Source organism: Anopheles stephensi, chromosome X (assembly GCF_013141755.1).
Source record: "Anopheles stephensi strain Indian chromosome X, UCI_ANSTEP_V1.0, whole genome shotgun sequence".
NCBI lineage: Eukaryota > Metazoa > Arthropoda > Insecta > Diptera > Culicidae > Anopheles > Anopheles stephensi.
In genome coordinates, this window is record NC_050201.1 from 9,661,771 (window position 1) to 9,685,429 (window position 23,659).

The following is a 23,659-nucleotide window of genomic DNA, read 5'->3' on the forward strand; positions in this document are numbered from 1 at the left end:
AATAGTTAAGGGAATTCAAATATTCCTACACCAGTGTATCCTGAATAAGTTTCGTGAGAGGAAGAATGCTCTTGAAAATTTCGATAGAAATAACCTATTGGAAGCGACATTAAAGTTATTGCTTGCAACAAGTTTTATCAAACGAAAAATTCATAAACTCACACACTTATAAGGGTTTTGGTGGCCAAAGAGAAATCGTTGCCGGTTTTTAGCCGACATGATTATGGATCGTATCCCACCCGGAATGCCGGAGTTGGTTGACGAGATTGGGATACATTCTTTTATATTGTGGTTAAGCGTGGTTAGTAGATGATTGGTCAGGAAAATATCAGATAATGCCACCTGCCTAAAGAAATATCAAAGAAACCTTTAAAACAGGATGCATCGTCTAACATGATCTTGAGAGTTTCAGAAAAACATTTTGGTTAATACCGAGCAAACTGGAATGGAACATAAGAAAAGAAATATTGATGAGTAAACGGTTCAAAGCAAGACATCCAATGCACCTTCATAAGTCAAGAGTGATCATCATCAATCCTGCTCTTTCACGCTTCTTAATTAGCTAGTAGTCGTCGATAAGTGGTTTCGCTGTTATGGGTCATGACAAATTTCACTGAATGAACTTTCCTTGCTGAGATCAAATAAACACGCAAGGTCAATTCAATCAGCAAAAAAGTTCATGCATAGACGAATAGCTGATGATGCGTTGTTTTTTAATAACTATTTGATAGGATATGATAGGATAAATGATTAAATCACCGGAGGCTTCGAGCTCGGTGCAACTGACGTGTTCGACTTCTTTTCCATTTGACGCTCATGTGGTACACATCTACAGCCTAAATGCATTGAAATTAGGGTTAAAAGGGTTTAAAGGTTAGATTTAATTAGTTTAGAATTATTTAACAAACTCGTAATTATATACTGAATAAGTAGCTGTTCAGTTGCTGGACGGGAAGAATGCTCATGAAAATGTCGATTGATATAACTTGTAAGCATCATTAATGTAATTGCTAGCAACCCGTTGTATCAAAGGAAACATTCATAAAAACGGACACTTAAGCGTTCTACCAGCTAAGGTGAAATCGTTGCCGGTCTTCAGAAGGCAGGACCAGGGATCGAACCCCATTTGGAATGCCGAAGTTGATTGACGAGATTAGAATACATTCTTCAATATTGTGGTTAAGCGTGGTTAGTTGATGATTGGTCAGGAAAATATCAGATGATGCCACCTGCCCAAAGAAATATCAAAGAAATCTTTAAAACAGGATGCATCGTCTAACATGATCTTGAGAGTTTCAGAAAAAACATTTTGGTTAATACCGAGCGAACTGAAATGCTTGGAAACGTCACTGATAGTCGCTGACTCTGAGTCTGGTATACTCAACATATTAAACGAGCTAGAAACCTCCAACATTCATCCTGCTTAGAGCCTCCAAGGGGCTCGATCCGCCCCTGGATAGATATCCGACTCACTGAAATAGCTTAAGAACAAATACATTGATGAGTAAACGGTTCAATCCTAGACACCTTCATAAGTCAAGAGTGATTATCATCAATCCTACTCTGTCACGCTTCTTAATTAGCTAATAGTCGTCGATAAGTGGTTTCGCTGTTATGGGTCATGACAAATTTCACTGAATGAACTTTCCTTGCTGAGATCAAATAAACACGCAAGGTCAATTCAATCAGCAAAAAAGTTCATGCATAGACGAATAGCTGATGATGCGTTGTTTTTTAATAACTATTTGATAGGATATGATAGGATAAATGATTAAATCACCGGAGGCTTCGAGCTCGGTGCAACTGACGTGTTCGACTTCTTTTCCATTTGACGCTCATGTGGTACACATCTACAGCCTAAATGCATTGAAATTAGGGTTAAGAGGGTTTAAAGGTTAGATTTAATTAGGTTAGAATTATTTAACAAACTTGTAATTTTATACTGAATAAGTAGCTGTTCAGTTGCTGGACGGGAAGAATGCTCATGAAAATGTCGATTGATATAACTTGTAAGCATCATTAATGTAATTGCTAGCAACCCGTTGTATCAAAGGAAACATTCATAAAAACGGACACTTAAGCGTTCTACCAGCTAAGGTGAAATCGTTGCCGGTCTTCAGAAGGCAGGACCAGGGATCGAACCCCACCCGGAAAGCCGGAGTTGATTGACGAGATTAGAATACATTCTTTAATATTGTGGTTAAGCGTGGTTAGTTGATGATTGGTCAGGAAAATATCAGATGATGCCACCTGCCCAAAGAAATATCAAAGAAATCTTTAAAACAGGATGCATCGTCTAACATGATCTTGAGAGTTTCAGAAAAACATTTTGGTTAATACCGAGCAAACTGGAATGGAACATAAGAAAAGAAATATTGATGAGTAAACGGTTCAAAGCAAGACGCCCTATTTACCTTACATTTCGTTCAAATACTTCATAACTCACCTGCGATCTAGTGGTGGGTCAAGATATTTGGAGGCCTCGTGCGGAATGACAGTTGAGGCCGCTCTAATTGTCATATTAGAGGGAAACAACAGAATTTCCCTCCCCGAAGGGGCCCCCTGACCGACGAAGCCCCGAGCGATCACTCCTTCCGCTCCTAGGTTGATCCGCAACTGCTGTGATCATCACAAATCTTCTTCTATCTTGGTGTCACGCGCAAATTCACTGAATGAACTTTCCTTGCTGAGATCAAATAAACACGCAAGAAAGGTTCATTGATTAAAAAAATTATGAATGTACGAATAGCTGACGATGCATTTCTTAATTACTGAAATGCTGTAAATCTTTTGGAAACATTTCAGAATGTTGGTGAAAAATTTATGAATCGCTAAGGGAGAAAACACTCCTATTCTGCCATTCTCTAGCAAAATGGTAAATGGAAACGCTCTTATTGTGGTTACTTGACCTGCTCGTAGCTCGAAAGATTCCTGCATAAGGAGCAGTATAGTCGCGTGAGAGGAAGATTGCTCATGAAAATTTAGATTGATATAACCTATTGGCGAGGCGACAGCAGCGCCGGTCTTCACACGGCAGGACCGGGGTTCAAATCCCATCCGGAACGCCTCCCCGTACGCAGGGCTGACTACTTTGCTATGGATAAAATCAAGACGCAGAAAGCCAGAAATGGTGGCAGGCCGAGACCTCTCGAGGTTGTCGTGCCAAGGAAGAAGAAGAATAACCTATTGGAATCACTACATTTATAGCCTCCAACAAGTTTTATCAAACGAAAAATTCATAAACTCGAACACTCAAGCGTTCTGGTGACTAAAGCGAGATCGTTGCTGGTCTTTATTAAATGGTGAATGAGGTCACGAAGACCCAGACAGCAGGACCGGGGATCGAATCTCATACCATACGCACTCTTAAAAACCTTACATGGAAAACAGTACAGTTTGTAGATGATTCATCATGCGTTGATTGACGTTGTGGTTAAGAATGGTTAGTTGATGATTGGTCAGGAAAATATCAGATAATGCCTCGTGCTTTAAGAAATATCAAAGAAACCCTTATAACACGATGCATCGTCTAACATTATCTTGAGAGGTTAAGAAAACCTTTTGGTTAATACTGAGCAAACTGGAATGGAACATAAGAAAAGAAATATAGATGAGTAAACGGTTCAAAGCAAGACATCCAATGCACCTTCATAAGTCAAGAGTGATCATCATCAATCCTGCTCTGTCACGCTTCTTAATTAGTTAATAGTCGTCGATAAGTGGTTTTGCTTTTATGGGTCATGACAAATTTCACTGAATGAACTTTCCTTGCTGAGATCAAATAAACACGCAAGGTCAATTCAATCAGCAAAAAAGTTCATGCATAGTCGCATAGCTGATGATGCGTTGTTTTTTAATAACTATTTGATAGGATATGATAGGATAAATGATTAAATCACCGGAGCCTTCGAGCTCCGGTTTAAATAAGTAGCTGTTCAGTTGCTGGACGGGAAGAATGCTCATGAAAATGTCGATTGATATAACTTATTGTAAGCATCATTAATGTAATTGCTAGCAACCCGTTGTATCAAAGGAAACATTCATAAAAACGGACACTTAAGCGTTCTACCAGCTAAGGTGAAATCGTTGCCGGTCTTCAGAAGGCAGGACCAGGGATCGAACCCCATTTGGAATGCCGCAGTTGATTGATGAGATTAGAATACATTCTTTAATATTGTGGTTAAGCATGGTTAGTTGATGATTGTTCAGAAAAGTATCAGACAGCATAGCATATGACGAGTAATATCAAAGAAAACCTTATCACACGTTGTACTGTCTGAAACTTTACTGAGAATTTTTGAAACATTTAGGTTAATACCAAGACAACTAGAATGATTGGAAATTGGGAACACACATGGGACATACGGTGAGTGTTATAGCACTTGTGTAACCATTGAACCTGGAGATCTTAGAAGAAAAAGACTGATCGACGATTGTTGCGGATAATAGAATATTGACCACGAAATATAAATGCTTTACGGTACAGATAAGCTTGATACAAACCAAGGGATAATCAAACTGTGGGGTTTAGAGCCCCACAGATTTGTTTTCCTATTAACTGGTTCAGAGATCATGGGAGCCTCTGACTAACTCTGGCCCAGTCAGCATATTAGACGTGTTAGGAGCCTCCAACGTTCATCCTGGTAAAAGTCTCCAAGGGGCTCAATCCGCCACTGGATAGATATCCGCCACACTGAAATAGTACGAAAAACACATATGAATGAGTTAACGGTTCAATGGTAGACACACAATGCATCTTTTATTTGGTTCAAATACTTCACAAGTATTCTAATGATAGAGACTCCCAAACCAAACCAAATACCAGATACTCCCAAATACTTGCAAAATAGTATTTCAAATCTTGTGCCACGTTTTCCGGGGTTTTACTTATAATTCTTGGAGATTAATTCGTGAATAGTTGAAGTTAATTAAAATGCTCCTACAAATGCGTATATTCCAAAAATCAATCTCTAGAGTAAATCTCTAGTAAATGGAAATCTTCTCTAATATTAAGAGCCCTTACCATCCTTGGATGAAGTCATCAGTGTCATCAGACAGCCATGGCGAAGCGAAATCCCACAAATCGGCTTGGAAGCGATGGGCTGGTGGCAGAACTGTTCAAGAAGGGTCCGGAGAAGCGTTTCGCGGTCATGCATCGACTGATTGCCAGGCTATGAACCAGAAAGAACTACCGGACCTATGGAAGCTGGATATCAGTCACCCAGTGTACTAAAATGACTTCAGACTGGACTGTGCTAACTTCCGAGCCATCACAGTCCTGAATACTGCCTACAAAATCCTGTCCCGCATACAAGCTGGATTTGGTGGAGGGAAATCCACAACTGACCAAATCTTCACGCTACGGCAGATCCTCCAGAAGTGCTGGGAGCACCAGATCACCGCGCACCACCTGTTCATCGACTTCTAGGCAGCCCTACCATACCATAGATAGGACCGAGTTATGGAACATCACGTGGCAGTACGGATTCCCCGGAAGCTGGTATGGCTGTTGACGGATACTATAGACGGTGTGCAGTGCTCGGTGAGCGTGTCGAACATGCTGTCGGAATCGTACGAATCTCATCCGGGACTGAGGCAAGGGGACGGACTCACAGACTGTTGAGATCAAGAAGACTCCTACAACGCACGAATTGCGCCATATATCGCACACTGAAACGCCCTATAGTGCTTTACAGACTCGAGTCTTGGACGCGTCCGAGCGGGTGATGTTATGGACTATCTTTGGCGCTGTGTGCGAGCAGGGCACGTGGAGAAGGAGGATGAGCTGTTTGGCGATGCAGACATCCTGACGGTTGCCACAGCCGGAAAGATACGCTGCTTAGGGCACGTGATGAGGATGCCGGACTCATGCCCTACCAGGAACCTGTTCATTACGAGGCGTAGAGGAGTGCAGCGAGCTCGTTAACTGGATCAAGCGAAGTCTGTGGAAATGCAGGCGGGGATGGAGGAGTGCAGCTATCGACCGAGTCTCCTGGAAACGATTTGGACACCAGGCCTTGTCTCTTAGACGTACTCCATAGGAGCAGGCGACGAAAGAAGAAGAAGATGTTTAAAAGGACAATGAAAAAGCCGCTACAACGGCGAGTTTTGCGAGTTGTACGGTGATCTTACCATTGTACAGCGAATTAGACTCGCCAGGCACCAGCGTGGCCTGCAGAAGATGGAATGCAAACAACATAATATACATATTTTATAGTATAGATGATACTGACCGCGGTTCAAATCCTATTTGGGCCGTTTTCCCATAGTGAGGACTGACTATCCAACTATGCGGCAGACATGACCTAAGAGGTCGTTAGGCCAAAAACGAAGAAGAAGAAGATATTGATACCTACATGAGATTATCTGTATTGATAATACATGATATGTCTCTATCGTACGTTGATTGGCAACACTAAAGACATCCAACACACTGAAATAGCATCCAATGAAATATTGATAGCTAAACATTTGCAATCTTACTTACTTACTTACTTACTTATCAGGCGCTACAACCGCTTTGCGGTCTTGGCCTGCTGCAACAATCCTCGATACCGCTCACGGTTCAGCGCCGTCGTCTGCCAATCCGTTATTAGTGTTTATGCTGATTTGGTTCATGAGAAACTCCCATAGAGGAATGATGCTATTTGAGATTAACGATAAAAGCAAGAAAAACTCGTCCAAAGTAATTTTCCATTTACGACCAACTATCTGATGAAATGCTGTTTGTTAACTTACTGTTTAAAATACTTGGCAAACATTTCAGATTTTTATTTTTTATTTTTGAATTGTGACGTCTTGAAGCCGTAATGTCAGCACCGCATGTTCTGAAATGTAAAAAAAAAAAAACAAAAAATTCACAAAAAAAGCCAAGGCATTTCCTCTTAATACACTTACATTAAAAACAATGCACTTTGTAGATGATTCATCATGCGTTGATTGGCGCGATTGGGGTATATTCTTTTTATACTGTGGTTAAGCATGGTTAGTTGATGATTGTTCAGAAAAGTATCAGACAGCATTGCATATGAAAAGTAATATCAAAGAAAACCTTATCACACGTTGTACTGTCTGAAACATTACTGACAACTTTTGAAACATTTAGGTTAATACCAAGACAACTAGAATGATTGGAAATTGGGAACACACATGGGACATACTGTGCCACGTCCGTGATACACGAGTGGCTATGATGTGTCAAGTAGCACTTGCGTAACCATTAAATATGAAAATCCTAGAAGAAAACGATCGATCGACGATTGCTGCGGATAATAGAAGATTCACCACAGAATATAAATGCTTCACGGTACTTTGACTGGTATTTATCTTCGCTACATACCAACGGATAGTCAATCCTTGGGGTTTAGAGCACCAAGGAATATCTTTCTATAAACTGGTTGAGAGGTCCTGGGAGCCTTAATCATTCTATGGGCCTGGATCTCCTTAAACGGCCTCATACAATATTTCTACTTGGCTTTTGACTCTGGCCTACTCGACATATGCGACGTGGTAGGAGCCTCCAACACTTAGGAGGGGGGCTTCCAAGCGGCTCGAGCCGGCGATGGATAGATATCCGACACACTGAAATAACATAGGAAAACCAATATTGATGAGTAAACGGTACAAAGCTAGACACACAATTTACCTTTAATTTGGTTCAAATACGTCATAAGTCACCTGTGATCATCTGTCTTCTCGGGTCCAGTCGAGCCCGCAGATCAGCTCCTGTATTCACACAAGATTAACCCTCCTTGGGGACAATAACCAGAGTTTTGCTAGATTTAATTTTATTTGTTTCTTTGGCTAATATTTGGGTGCGATGTTAGCATCACCCGCGTCAAATGTATTTATGATAGTTTGAACATTGCAATCCCCACTATTTGTCTTTTTCTTCTTTCTTGTTACCGTAGCCAAAGTTTCGTTACGCACTGTTTTGCTGGTTTTATAATTGTCAGAAGTTGCTTCCTTTGCCAAACGAGCGGCTTCTATTGCATATTAAGATTCACGCAAGGTTGTATCCAACCCTCAGTTTTAAGCGTCTCAATTCCTTTCTCTAATGCGTTGGAAATCTCGCCTCCAAATCCACAAGAGATTGCGTGGACAAATCGCACGAATTACTCACATCCGCCTTTACACCCACCAAACTTTCTTTCTTCTCCAAACAAGTATCATACATAAACTTTTACTCTCACTGATAAGTCTGACATAAGCCATAAGTTCGTTTGAAGAATGTGGGGCGAAAAACTCGGGCGAAAAACCCGGGCGAAAAACCCGGGCGAAAAATACTTATTTATTTATTTATATTTATAGGATGACGGCTTGACGCCGTATTGTCAACACCGCATGTGTTGACTTTTACAAATTCACAAATTTTAACAAGGCATTTCCTCCCTGTTATTTGCCTTATCCCGGGCATGCTCGGTTAAACGACGGCGAAAAATACTTGCTGTAATATCAAATCACAGCGTCCGTCCTATGATACACAAACACTGTCCACTCTACTAACAATATCCACTACGCTTCACCCGCGATGTCACGCACACATCTATACATATATCTACGAGTGACAGGACACGTATACGTAAATGAAAGGATCGTATGCTGAAGTCAACGTTGAGACGCTGATACAGGCACAACCCCCCTCGTTACCATAAACTTATTGCACGAAGATACACACTCTCACACACACTGAAGATACACTTGCAAAGAAACCAGAGCTAAACAGCCATTATACTGCAGTTGTCAACAGTCACTAAATTGATGTTTTGGTTGATTTGTGAATAGTTAAGGGAATTCAAATATTCCTACACCAGTGTATCCTGAATAAGTTTCGTGAGAGGAAGAATGCTCTTGAAAATTTCGATAGATATAACCTATTGGAAGCGACATTAAAGTTATTGTTTGCAACAAGTTTTATCAAACGAAAAATTCATAAACTCACACACTTATAAGGGTTTTGGTGGCCAAAGAGAAATCGTTGCCGGTTTTTAGCCGACATGATTATGGATCGTATCCCACCCGGAATGCCGAAGTTGGTTGACGAGATTGGGATACATTCTTTTATATTGTGGTTAAGCGTGGTTAGTAGATGATTGGTCAGGAAAATATCAGATAATGCCACCTGCCTAAAGAAATATCAAAGAAATCTTTAAAACAGGATGCATCGTCTAACATTATCTTGAGAGGTTAAGAAAACCTTTTGGTTAATACCGAGCGAACTGAAATGCTTGGAAACGTCACTGATAGTATCTGACAATGACTCTGGCATACTCAACATATTAAACGAGCTAGAAACCTCCAACATTCATCCTGCTTAGAGCCTCCAAGGGGCTCGATCCGCCACTGGACAGGTATCCGCACACTGAAATAGCTTAAGAACAAATACATTAATGAGTTAACGGTTCAATGCTAGACACCTTCATAAGTCAAGAGTGATTATCATCAATCCTGCTCTGTCACGCTTCTTAATTAGCTAATAGTCGTCGATGAGTGGTTTCGCTGTTATGGGTCATGACAAATTTCACTGAATGAACTTTCCTTGCTGAGATCAAATAAACACGCAAGGTCAATTCAATCAGCAAAAAAGTTCATGCATAGACGAATAGCTGATGATGCGTCGTTTTTTAATAACTATTTGATAGGATATGATAGGATAAATGATTAAATCACCGGAGGCTTCGAGCTCGGTGCAACTGACGTGTTCGACTTCTTTTCCATTTGACGCTCATGTGGTACACATCTACAGCCTAAATGCATTGAAATTAGGGTTAAAAGGGTTTAAAGGTTAGATTTAATTAGTTTAGAATTATTCAACAAACTCGTAATTATATACTGAATAAGTAGCTGTTCAGTTGCTGGACGGGAAGAATGCTCATGAAAATGTCGATTGATATAACTTGTTGTAAGCATCATTAATTGCTAGCAACCCGTTGTATCAAAGGAAACATTCATAAAAACGGACACTTAAGCGTTCTACTAGCTAAAGTGAAATCGTTGCCCGTCTACAGAAGGCAGGGCCAGGAATCAAATCCCACCCGGAAAGCCGGAGTTGATTGACGAGATTAGAATACATTCTTCAATATTGTGGTTAAGCGTGGTTAGTTGATGATTGTTCAGAAAAGTATCAGACAGCATAGCATATGACGAGTAATATCAAAGAAAACCTTATCACACGTTGTACTGTCTGAAACTTTACTGAGAATTTTTGAAACATTTAGGTTAATACCAAGACAACTAGAATGTTTGGAAATTAGGAACACACATGGGACATACGGTGAGTGTTATAGCACTTGTGTAACCATTGAACCTGGAGATCTTAGAAGAAAACGACTGATCGACGATTGTTGCGGATAATAGAATATTGTCCACGAAATATAAATGCTTTACGGTACAGATAAGCTTGATACATACCAAGGGATAATCAAACTGTGGGGTTTAGAGCCCCACAGATTTGTTTTCCTATTAACTGGTTCAGAGATCAAGGGAGCCTCTGACTAACTCTGGCCCAGTCAGCATATTAGACGTGTTAGGAACCTCCAACGTTCATCCTGATAAAAGTCTCCAAGGGGCTCGATCCGCCACTGGATAGATATCCGCCACACTGAAATAGTACGAAAAACACATATGAATGAGTTAACGGTTCAATGGCAGACACACAATGCATCTTTTATTTGGTTCAAATACTTCACAAGTATTCTAATGATAGAGACTCCCAAACCAAACCAAATACCAGATACTCCCAAATACTTGCAAAATAGTATTTCAAATCTTGTGCCACGTTTTCCGGGGTTTTTTTTATAATTCTTGGAGATTAATTCGTGAATAGTTGAAGTTAATTAAAATGCTCCTAGAAATGCGTATATTCCAAAAATCAATCTCTAGAGTAAATCTCTAGTAAATGGAAATCTTCTCTAATATTAAGAGCCCTTACCATCCTTGGATGAAGTCATCAGTGTCATCAGACAGCCATGGCGAAGCGAAATCCCACAAATCGGCTTGGAAGCGATGGGCTGGTGGCAGAACTGTTCAAGAAGGGTCCGGAGAAGCGTTTCGCGGTCATGCATCGACTGATTGCCAGACTATGGGACCAGAAAGAACTACCGGACCTATGGAAGCTGGATATCAGTCACCCAGTGTACTAAAAGGACTTCAGACTGGACTGTGCTAACTTCCGAGCCATCACAGTCCTGAATACTGCCTACAAAATCCTGTCCCGCATACAAGCTGGATTTGGTGGAGGGAAATCCACAACTGACCAAATCTTCACGCTACGGCAGATCCTCCAGAAGTGCTGGGAGCACCAGATCACCGCGCACCACCTGTTCATCGACTTCTAGGCAGCCCTACCATACCATAGATAGGACCGAGTTATGGAACATCACGTGGCAGTACGGATTCCCCGGAAGCTGGTATGGCTGTTGACGGATACTATAGACGGTGTGCAGTGCTCGGTGAGCGTGTCGAACATGCTGTCGGAATCGTACGAATCTCATCCGGGACTGAGGCAAGGGGACGGACTCACAGACTGTTGAGATCAAGAAGACTCCTACAACGCACGAATTGCGCCATATATCGCACACTGAAACGCCCTATAGTGCTTTACAGACTCGAGTCTTGGACGCGTCCGAGCGGGTGATGTTATGGACTATCTTTGGCGCTGTGTGCGAGCAGGGCACGTGGAGAAGGAGGATGAGCTGTTTGGCGATGCAGACATCCTGACGGTTGCCACAGCCGGAAAGATACGCTGCTTAGGGCACGTGATGAGGATGCCGGACTCATGCCCTACCAGGAACCTGTTCATTACGAGGCGTAGAGGAGTGCAGCGAGCTCGTTAACTGGATCAAGCGAAGTCTGTGGAAATGCAGGCGGGGATGGAGGAGTGCAGCTATCGACCGAGTCTCCTGGAAACGATTTGGACACCAGGCCTTGTCTCTTAGACGTACTCCATAGGAGCAGGCGACGAAAGAAGAAGAAGATGTTTAAAAGGACAATGAAAAAGCCGCTACAACGGCGAGTTTTGCGAGTTGTACGGTGATCTTACCATTGTACAGCGAATTAGACTCGCCAGGCACCAGCGTGGCCTGCAGAAGATGGAATGCAAACAACATAATATACATATTTTATAGTATAGATGATACTGACCGCGGTTCAAATCCTATTTGGGCCGTTTTCCCATAGTGAGGACTGACTATCCAACTATGCGGCAGACATGACCTAAGAGGTCGTTAGGCCAAAAACGAAGAAGAAGAAGATATTGATACCTACATGAGATTATCTGTATTGATAATACATGATATGTCTCTATCGTACGTTGATTGGCAACACTAAAGACATCCAACACACTGAAATAGCATCCAAATAAATATTGATAGCTAAACATTTGCAATCTTACTTACTTACTTATCAGGCGCTACAACCGCTTTGCGGTCTTGGCCTGCTGCAACAATCCTCGATACCGCTCACGGTTCAGCGCCGTCGTCTGCCAATCCGTTATTAGTGTTTATGCTGATTTGGTTCATGAGAAACTCCCATAGAGGAATGATGCTATTTGAGATTAACGATAAAAGCAAGAAAAACTCGTCCAAAGTAATTTTCCATTTACGACCAACTATCTGATGAAATGCTGTTTGTTAACCTACAGTATAAAATTTTTGGCAAACATTTCAGATTTTTATTTTTTATTTTTGAATTGTGAAGTCTTGAAGCCGTAATGTCAGCACCGCATGTGCTGACGAAATACACAAGTAAAAAAAAAAAATTCACAAAAAAAACCAAGGCATTTCCTCCCTGAAATTTCGCCTTATCCCGGGCGTGCTCGGTTGAAACATTTCAGAAATATGGTGAAGAAATTGTGAAAGGTTTACGAGAATTCATATACTCGTACAAATGTATGAACTGAATAAGCTTCGTGCGAGGAAGAATGCTCATGAAAATGTCGATTGATATAACCTCTTGCAAGCAACATTAATGTATTAACAAACGAAACATTAAACAAACGCCCGGAAAGCCTCCCTGTACGCACTCTTAATACACTTACATTAAAAACAATGCACTTTGTAGATGATTCATCATGCGTTGATTGGCGCGATTGGGTTATATTCTTTTTATACTGTGGTTAAGCATGGTTCGTTGATGATTGTTCAGAAAAGTATCAGACAGCATTGCATATGAAAAGTAATATCAAAGAAAACCTTATCACACGTTGTACTGTCTGAAACATTACTGACAACTTTTGAAACATTTAGGTTAATACCAAGACAACTAGAATGATTGGAAATTGGGAACACACATGGGACATACTGTGCCACGTCCGTGATACACGAGTGGCTATGATGTGTCAAGTAGCACTTGCGTAACCATTAAATATGAAAATCCTAGAAGAAAACGATCGATCGACGATTGCTGCGGATAATAGAAGATTCACCACAGAATATAAATGCTTCACGGTACTTTGACTGGTATTTATCTTCGCTACATACCAACGGATAGTCAATCCTTGGGGTTTAGAGCACCAAGGAATATCTTTCTATAAACTGGTTGAGAGGTCCTGGGAGCCTTAATCATTCTATGGGCCTGGATCTCCTTAAACGGCCTCATACAATATTTCTACTTGGCTTTTGACTCTGGCCTACTCGACATATGCGACGTGGTAGGAGCCTCCAACACTTAGGAGGGGGGCTTCCAAGCGGCTCGAGCCGGCGATGGATAGATATCCGACACACTGAAATAACATAGGAAAACCAATATTGATGAGTAAACGGTACAAAGCTAGACACACAATTTACCTTTAATTTGGTTCAAATACGTCATAAGTCACCTGTGATCATCTGTCTTCTCGGGTCCAGTCGAGCCCGCAGATCAGCTCCTGTATTCACACAAGATTAACCCTCCTTGGGGACAATAACCAGAGTTTTGCTAGATTTAATTTTATTTGTTTCTTTGGCTAATATTTGGGTGCGATGTTAGCATCACCCGCGTCAAATGTATTTATGATAGTTTGAACATTGCAATCCCCACTATTTGTCTTTTTCTTCTTTCTTGTTACCGTAGCCAAAGTTTCGTTACGCACTGTTTTGCTGGTTTTATAATTGTCAGAAGTTGCTTCCTTTGCCAAACGAGCGGCTTCTATTGCATATTAAGATTCACGCAAGGTTGTATCCAACCCTCAGTTTTAAGCGTCTCAATTCCTTTCTCTAATGCGTTGGAAATCTCGCCTCCAAATCCACAAGAGATTGCGTGGACAAATCGCACGAATTACTCACATCCGCCCTTACACCCACCAAACTTTGTTTCTTCTCCAAACAAGAATCATACATAAACTTTTACTCTCACTGATAAGTCTGACATAAGCCATAAGTTCGTTTGAAGAATGTGGGGCGAAAAACTCGGGCGAAAAATACTTATTTATTTATTTATATTTATAGGATGACGGCTTGACGCCGTATTGTCAACACCGCATGTGTTGACTTTTACAAATTCACAAATTTTAACAAGGCATTTCCTCCCTGTTATTTGCCTTATCCCGGGCATGCTCGGTTAAACGACGGCGAAAAATACTTGCTGTAATATCAAATCACAGCGTCCGTCCTATGATACACAAACACTGTCCACTCTACTAACAATATCCACTACGCTTCACCCGCGATGTCACGCACACATCTATACATATATCTACGAGTGACAGGACACGTATACGTAAATGAAAGGATCGTATGCTGAAGTCAACGTTGAGACGCTGATACCGGCACAACCCCCCTCGTTACCATAAACTTATTGCACGAAGATACACACTCTCACACACACTGAAGATACACTTGCAAAGAAACCAGAGCTAAACAGCCATTATACTGCAGTTGTCAACAGTCACTAAATGGACATTTTGGTTGATTTGTGAATAGTTAAGGGAATTCAAATATTCCTACACCAGTGTATCCAGAATAAGTTTCGTGAGAGTAAGAATGCTCATGAAAATTTCGATAGATATAACCTATTGGAAGCGACATAAAAGTTATTGTTTGCAACAAGTTTTATCAAACGAAAAATTCATAAACTCACACACTTATAAGGGTTTTGGTGGCCAAAGAGAAATCGTTGCCGGTTTTTAGCCGACATGATTATGGATCGTATCCCACCCGGAATGCCGAAGTTGGTTGACGAGATTGGGATACATTCTTTTATATTGTGGTTAAGCGTGGTTAGTTGATGATTGGTCAGGAAAATATCAGATGATGCCACCTGCCTAAAGAAATATCAAAGAAATCTTTAAAACAGGATGCATCGTCTAACATTATCTTGAGAGGTTAAGAAAACCTTTTGGTTAATACCGAGCGAACTGAAATGCTTGGAAACGTCACTGATAGTATCTGACAATGACTCTGGCATACTCAACATATTAAACGAGCTAGAAACCTCCAACATTCATCCTGCTTAGAGCCTCCAAGGGGCTCGATCCGCCACTGGACAGATATCCGACTCACTGAAATAGCTTAAGAACAAATACAATGATGAGTAAACGGTTCAATGCTAGACACCTTCATAAGTCAAGAGTGATCATCATCAATCCTACTCTGTCACGCTTCTTAATTAGTTAATAGTCGTCGATAAGTGGTTTTGCTTTTATGGGTCATGACAAATTTCACTGAATGAACTTTCCTTGCTGAGATCAAATAAACACGCAAGGTCAATTCAATCAGCAAAAAAGTTCATGCATAGACGAATAGCTGATGATGCGTTGTTTTTTAATAACTATTTGATAGGATTTGATAGGATAAATGATTAAATCACCGGAGGCTTCGAGCTCGGTGCAACTGACGTGTTCGACTTCTTTTCCATTTGACGCTCATGTGGCACACATCTACAGCCTAAATGCATTGAAATTAGGGTTAAGAGGGTTTAAAGGTTAGATTTAATTAGGTTAGAATTATTTAACAAACTCGTAATTATATACTGAATAAGTAGCTGTTCAGTTGCTGGACGGGAAGAATGCTCATGAAAATGTCGATTGATATAACTTGTAAGCATCATTAATGTAATTGCTAGCAACCCGTTGTATCAAAGGAAACATTCATAAAAACGGACACTTAAGCGTTCTACCAGCTAAGGTGAAATCGTTGCCGGTCTTCAGAAGGCAGGACCAGGGATCGAACCCCATTTGGAATGCCGGAGTTGATTGACGAGATTAGAATACATTCTTCATTATTGTGGTTAAGCGTTGTTAGTTGATGATTGGTCAGGAAAATATCAGATGATGCCACCTGCCGAAAGAAATATCAAAGAAATCTTTATAACAGGATGCATCGTCTAACATGATCTTGAGAGTTTCAGAAAAACATTTTGGTTAATACCGAGCAAACTGGAATGGAACATAAGTGTTGAGTGTATACTCGACCAAGCAGCGGAGGCCCGGACCGTAACGCCGTTACTCGGTCCTGTCAACGGATGACAGCGATCGACGTGCCATGCGGTTCATCCTTCGTGTTCGGGCTTCGGGACCGATCGGCCTCTTTCTTGATCCAGCCGCTGCCGAGACAGGACGCGTTAGACGAGCGAAGTTCTAGCGTGTGTGTGTGTGCGTGTGTAATAAGTGTAATAAGTGTAATGTAATAAATAAGTTTCAATTTGTTGTAAACCGCAATCGTCCGCGTACCGGCATCATTGTCTCCCCCGATATCACCAACATAAAAGTGGCGACGAGGAAATTTGGTAAAAAAAAGTGATACACACGCAGAGCAACAATTCCTTCCTCACGCAAACGCCGTCGTACGGACTCATCGATGGAGGAAGAGCAGCGCCGTCTCTCGCAGCAGTTCGAAACCCCGGGTACTGCGTTACTACAACCCGGATACGGCCAACCGCTCCCGCCAAACGCTCCAGCGGTCGAGCAGCAGGGATCTCAAGCGTCCTCGGTACATTTTTCGCCATCGCTATCATCAGCGCCCACAAGCCTTCATCCGCCATCGCTCGCTCCAGCCGCTTCGATGCAGCACCCGCCATCGCTACCAGGCGTGTCACAAAACGGTGAGCCAACAATGTATCAAATAATGCAGCTTCTACGCCAATTAATGACAAAAATTGAGCAACAGCCGCCAGCATCACTGCCCACAAACGCATCGCAGCAGCAGCTACCAGTAGTGCATCCGCCAAGTGCATCACAGCAGCAACCACTAGTATCGGAAATCGCGTCGCAACCGCAGCAGCAGCATCGGTCAGCTCCAGCCAATCCGGAGCAAATCCTGGACTCGGTGGCGAGAAACATCACCGAATTCTGCTTCGAGGCTGAAGCCGGTCTAACGTTCGAGGCGTGGTACTCGCGCTACGAGGATCTGTTCGTCAGTGATGCAGCCAGGATTGACGATGCGGCCAAGGTACGAATGCTTATGCGGAAGCTAGGATCAATGGAGCATGAGAGGTTGCGTCAGCCGCGTTCCAGCAGATAATGGATGCGATGCTCGCCGGATTGTGTTACACTTCTGGCTATCTGGACGACGTTGTTGTCGGGGGAAGAACTGAAGAAGAGCACGATGAAAATCTCAACAAGGTGCTTCAGCGTATTAAAGAATTTGGGTTTACTATCAAAGCTGAGAAGTGTGCTTTTAAGACGCATCAGATAGAGTACCTCGGGCACATAATTGATCGTACTGGCCTTAGACCAAATCCAAAGAAAATTGATGCTATTGTAAACCTACCAGCTCCATCAAATGTGAATGAAGTCCGCTCGTTTTTGGGTGCCATTAATTACTACGGAAAATTTGTGCCTAACATGCGGAATTTGAGATACCCCCTGGATAACTTGTTGAAAGATGGCAATCAGTTTGTATGGACGAAGCAGTGCGGAGAGGCCTTCAGAAAGTTCAAGGAAATATTAAAGTCTGATCTGCTTCTGACACATTATGACCCTACGGCTGAAATCATAGTAGCCGCAGACGCCTCATCGGTTGGGCTCGGAGCCACCATTAGCCACAAGTTTCCGGATGGATCAATAAAGGTGGTGCAGCACGCGTCACGGGCTCTAACGAAAGCAGAAGAGGGGTACAGCCAGATTGACCGCGAAGGACTGGCTATCATCTTTGCAGTAACCCGATTCCACAAGATGCTTTATGGCAGGCATTTCCGCCTCCAAACCGACCACAAGCCATTGCTGCGCATCTTTGGATCAAAAAAGGGAATTCCTGTGTATACTGCCAACCGGCTGCAGCGGTTCGCTCTAGCGCTGCAGCTATACGACTTCGAAATCGAGTACATACCCACGGATAAATTCGGCAATGCAGACCTGCTGTCGCGGCTCATCAGCAAGCACGCGAAACCGGAGCAGGAGTACATGATCAGAAGTTGCAGCAGCTACGAAAAAGGACCCTCTACTGCGCGAAGTGTACCGCTACGTCCAATCGGGTTGGCCAGGCAAGGTCAGTTATGGTGCGGAATTGGCCCAATTCCACAACAGAAGGGAAGCACTGACGACCGTTGGCGACTGTATCCTCTTCGGAGAGAGGATTGTGATTCCCGCAGCTTTGCAGCAGAGATGCCTTAGACAGCTTCATCAAGGGCATCCGGGCATCCAGCGAATGAAGGCGATTGCACGCAGTTTCGTGTATTGGCCATCATTGGACAGCGACATCGCCGATCGAGTTGCTTCATGCGAAGCATGCCAGGCTGCGGCGAAATCACCACCATCCCAGATACCATCATGTTGGCCGAAGCCACCTGGGCCTTGGCACCGCGTACACATCGATTACGCTGGACCTGTGGAGGGAGCCTATTTCCTGATTGCGGTAGATGCCTACTCCAAGTGGCCGGAAATCATTAAAACTGCAAGTATTACCTCATTCGCTACAATATCTATTTTGCGAGGAATATTTGCCAGATTTGGACCGCCAGTTACATTGGTCAGCGACAACGGTACCCAGTTCTCCAGCGAGGCCTTCAAGGAGTTCTGTGAGTGTAACGGCATCGACCATGTTCGCACACCGCCTTTTCATCCACAGTCCAACGGCCAGGCAGAGCGATTTGTGGATACCTTCAAGCGATCACTGAAGAAAATACGGGCGAGGAACGTGTCCCTTGAAGAGGCCCTGGACTTGTTTCTTCTCACGTATCGCTCAACACCAAATCCTGCTTTGGACCAGCGCACACCAGCCGAAGTGATGTTTGGAAGAACGACCAGGACAATTCATCATCTATTGCGCCCTCCTGCAGCATCGGAGTCTACAGCGAAGGATGACTTTCGTGAATACCAGCCTGGTGATTTAGTGTATGCCAAGGTGTATCGGGCAAACTCTTGGAATTGGATAGCAGGGAGGATTGCTCGCAGAATTGGCAACGTCATGTACGAGGTTGTGTCGCACGACCAGAGAAGACTTCGGCGTCATGTGAATCAGCTCCGCCGCCGTGTCGCTAGCTCATCAGAACGGAACGAGATGGATCAGCACCAATTTCCCCTTAGTTTACTTTTAGATGAGATGAGTTTGACGTCTCGTCAGCAGTCGCCGTCCGCTTCGCTGCCAACGGAGCCAGCCTCATCTTCAGCAGCACCGGCGCTGACAGGGGTTCAGCGAGCACCGGCATCATCGCCAGCATCATCCGTGCAACCGGAGGTACAACTAGCGGCTTCGTCTAGTGGCAGCAGCAACACCCAACAGACACAGCTACCACGACGATCTTCTAGGACTAGAAGACTGCCTCGTAGGTTCAGCGCGTATCGGCTGAATTAAAAGGGGGAGGTGTTGAGTGTATACTCGACCAAGCAGCGGAGGCCCGGACCGTAACGCCGTTACTCGGTCCTGTCAACGGATGACAGCGATCGACGTGCCATGCGGTTCATCCTTCGTGTTCGGGCTTCGGGACCGATCGGCCTCTTTCTTGATCCAGCCGCTGCCGAGACAGGACGCGTTAGACGAGCGAAGTTTTAGCGTGTGTGTGTGTGCGTGTGTAATAAGTGTAATAAGTGTAATGTAATAAATAAGTTTCAATTTGTTGTAAACCGCAATCGTCCGCGTACCGGCATCATTGTCTCCCCCGATATCACCAACATAAAAATAAGAAAAGAAATATTGATGAGTAAACGGTTCAAAGCAAGACGCCCTATTTCCCGTACATTTCGTTCAAATACTTCATAACTCACCTGCGATCTAGTGGTGGGTCAAGATATTTGGAGGCCCCGTGCGGCATGACAGTTGAGGCCCCGCTAATTGTCATATTAGAGGGAAACAACAGAATTTCCCTCCCCGAAGGGGCCCCCTGACCGACGAAGCCCCGAGCGATCACTCCTTCCGCTCCTAGGTTGATCCGCAACTGCTGTGATCATCACCAATCTTCTTCTATCTTGGTGTCACGCTTCTTAATTAGCTTATAGTCGTCACGTTCGTTTGTGAAGTGGTTCTGCTGTTATGGGTCATGACAAATTTCACTGAATGAACTTTCCTTGCTGAGATCAAATAAACATGCAAGAAAGGTTCATTGATTAAAAAAACTTATGAATGTACGAATAGCTGACGATGCATTTCTTAATTACTGAAATGCTGTAAATCTTTTGGAAACATTTCAGAATGTTGGTGAAAAATTTATGAATCGCTAAGGGAGAAAACACTCCTATTCTGCCATTCTCTAGCAAAATGGTAAATGGAAACGCTCTTATTGTGGTTACTTGACCTGCTCGTAGCTCGAAAGATTCCTGCATAAGGAGCAGTATAGTCGCGTGAGAGGAAGATTGCTCATGAAAATTTAGATTGATATAACCTATTGGCGAGGCGACAGCAGCGCCGGTCTTCACACGGCAGGACCGGGGTTCAAATCCCATCCGGAACGCCTCCCCGTACGCAGGGCTGACTACTTTGCTATGGATAAAATCAAGACGCAGAAAGCCAGAAATGGTGGCAGGCCGAGACCTCTCGAGGTTGTCGTGCCAAGGAAGAAGAAGAATAACCTATTGGAATCACTACATTTATAGCCTCCAACAAGTTTTATCAAACGAAAAATTCATAAACTCGAACACTCAAGCGTTCTGGTGACTAAAGCGAGATCGTTGCTGGTCTTTATTAAATGGTGAATGAGGTCACGAAGACCCAGACAGCAGGACCGGGGATCGAATCTCATACCATACGCACTCTTAAAAACCTTACATGGAAAACAGTACAGTTTGTAGATGATTCATCATGCGTTGATTGACGTTGTGGTTAAGAATGGTTAGTTGATGATTGGTCAGGAAAATATCAGATAATGCCTCGTGCCTTAAGAAATATCAAAGAAACCTTTATAACACGATGCATCGTCTAACATTATCTTGAGAGGTTAAGAAAACCTTTTGGTTAATACCGAGCGAACTGGAATGCTTGGAAACGTCACTGATAGTCTCTGACTCTGACTCTGGCAAAGTCAACATATTAAACGAGCTAGAAACCTCCAACATTCATCCTGCTTAGAGTCTCCAAGGCGTTCTATCCGCCCCTGGACAGATATCCGACTCACTGAAATAGCTTAAGAACAAATACATTGATGAGTAAACGGTTCAATGCTAGACACCTTCATAAGTCAAGAGTGATTATCATCAATCCTGCTCTGTCACGCTTCTTAATTAGCTAATAGTCGTCGATGAGTGGTTTCGCTGTTATGGGTCATGACAAATTTCACTGAATGAACTTTCCTTGCTGAGATCAAATAAACACGCAAGGTCAATTCAATCAGCAAAAAAGTTCATGCATAGACGAATAGCTGATGATGCGTTGTTTTTTAATAACTATTTGATAGGATATGATAGGATAAATGATTAAATCACCGGAGGCTTCGAGCTCGGTGCAACTGACGTGTTCGACTTCTTCTCCATTTGACGCTCATGTGGTACACATCTACAGCCTAAATGCATTGAAATTAGGGTTAAAAGGGTTTAAAGGTTAGATTTAATTAGTTTAGAATTATTCAACAAACTCGTAATTATGTACTGAATAAGTAGCTGTTCAGTTGCTGGACGGGAAGAATGCTCATGAAAATGTCGATTGATATAACTTGTTGTAAGCATCATTAATTGCTAGCAACCCGTTGTATCAAAGGAAACATTCATAAAAACGGACACTTAAGCGTTCTACTAGCTAAAGTGAAATCGTTGCCCGTCTGCAGAAGGCAGGGCCAGGAATCAAATCCCACCCGGAAAGCCGGAGTTGATTGACGAGATTAGAATACATTCTTCAATATTGTGGTTAAGCGTGGTTAGTTGATGATTGTTCAGAAAAGTATCAGACAGCATAGCATATGACGAGTAATATCAAAGAAAACCTTATCACACGTTGTACTGTCTGAAACTTTACTGAGAATTTTTGAAACATTTAGGTTAATACCAAGACAACTAGAATGTTTGGAAATTAGGAACACACATGGGACATACGGTGAGTGTTATAGCACTTGTGTAACCATTGAACCTGGAGATCTTAGAAGAAAACGACTGATCGACGATTTCTGCGGATAATAGAATATTGACCACGGAATATAAATGCTTTACGGTACAGATAAGCTTGATACAAACCAAGGGATAATCAAACTGTGGGGTTTAGAGCCCCACAGATTTGTTTTCCTATTAACTGGTTCAGAGATCATGGGAGCCTCTGACTAACTCTGGCCCAGTCAGCATATTAGACGTGTTAGGAACCTCCAACGTTCATCCTGGTAAAAGTCTCCAAGGGGCTCGATCCGCCACTGGATAGATATCCGCCACACTGAAATAGTACGAAAAACACATATGAATGAGTTAACGGTTCAATGGCAGACACACAATGCATCTTTTATTTGGTTCAAATACTTCACAAGTATTCTAATGATAGAGACTCCCAAACCAAACCAAATACCAGATACTCCCAAATACTTGCAAAATAGTATTTCAAATCTTGTGCCACGTTTTCCGGGGTTTTACTTATTATTCTTGGAGATTAATTCGTGAATAGTTGAAGTTAATTAAAATGCTCCTACAAATGCGTATATTCCAAAAATCAATCTCTAGAGTAAATCTCTAGTAAATGGAAATCTTCTCTAATATTAAGAGCCCTTACCATCCTTGGATGAAGTCATCAGTGTCATCAGACAGCCATGGCGAAGCGAAATCCCACAAATCGGCTTGGAAGCGATGGGCTGGTGGCAGAACTGTTCAAGAAGGGTCCGGAGAAGCGTTTCGCGGTCATGCATCGACTGATTGCCAGGCTATGGGACCAGAAAGAACTACCGGACCTATGGAAGCTGGATATCAGTCACCCAGTGTACTAAAAGGACTTCAGACTGGACTGTGCTAACTTCCGAGCCATCACAGTCTTGAATACTGCCTACAAAATCCTGTCCCGCATACAAGCTGGATTTGGTGGAGGGAAATCCACAACCGACCAAATCTTCACACTACGGCAGATCCTCCAGAAGTGCTGGGAGCACCAGATCACCGCGCACCACCTGTTCATCGACTTCTAGGCAGCTCTACCATACCATAGATAGGACCGAGTTATGGAACATCACGTGGCAGTACGGATTCCCCGGAAGCTGGTATGGCTGTTGAGGGATACTATAGACGGTGTGCAGTGCTCGGTGAGCGTGTCGAACATGCTGTCGGAATCGTACGAATCTCATCTGGGACTGAGGCAAGGGGACGGACTCACAGACTCTTGAGATCAAGAAGATTCCTACAACGCACGAATTG

The 23,659-nt window shown here is 42.9% G+C and overlaps 1 protein-coding gene across 6 annotated transcripts; it reads left to right on the plus strand.

Moving 5' to 3' along the window:
• Positions 1-16,368: 16,368 nt before the first annotated feature.
• Positions 16,369-19,961, plus strand: LOC118506244 (uncharacterized protein K02A2.6-like). 6 transcript variants are annotated; one of them, XM_036043127.1, is made up of 3 exons: positions 16,369-17,407; positions 18,325-18,894; positions 18,981-19,961. In XM_036043127.1, the coding sequence occupies exons 2-3, from the start codon at positions 18,772-18,774 to the stop codon at positions 19,704-19,706; spliced, it is 849 nt and encodes a 282-aa protein (XP_035899020.1). In that variant the 5' UTR covers positions 16,369-17,407; positions 18,325-18,771; the 3' UTR covers positions 19,707-19,961. The 6 variants fall into 6 exon arrangements, with proteins under 6 accessions (XP_035899020.1, XP_035899013.1, XP_035899028.1 ...); XM_036043120.1 differs by having other exon boundaries at positions 18,325-18,806; positions 18,981-19,960; XM_036043135.1 differs by having other exon boundaries at positions 18,325-19,961.
• Positions 19,962-23,659: the final 3,698 nt, after the last annotated feature.

Bases quoted from the DNA above. Each gene is read 5' to 3' on its own strand.
- LOC118506244 (XM_036043120.1), top strand. The intron at 18,807-18,980 runs GCAAGTATTACC...TTTCATCCACAG, and splicing joins GGCCGGAAATCATTAAAACT to TCCAACGGCCAGGCAGAGCG.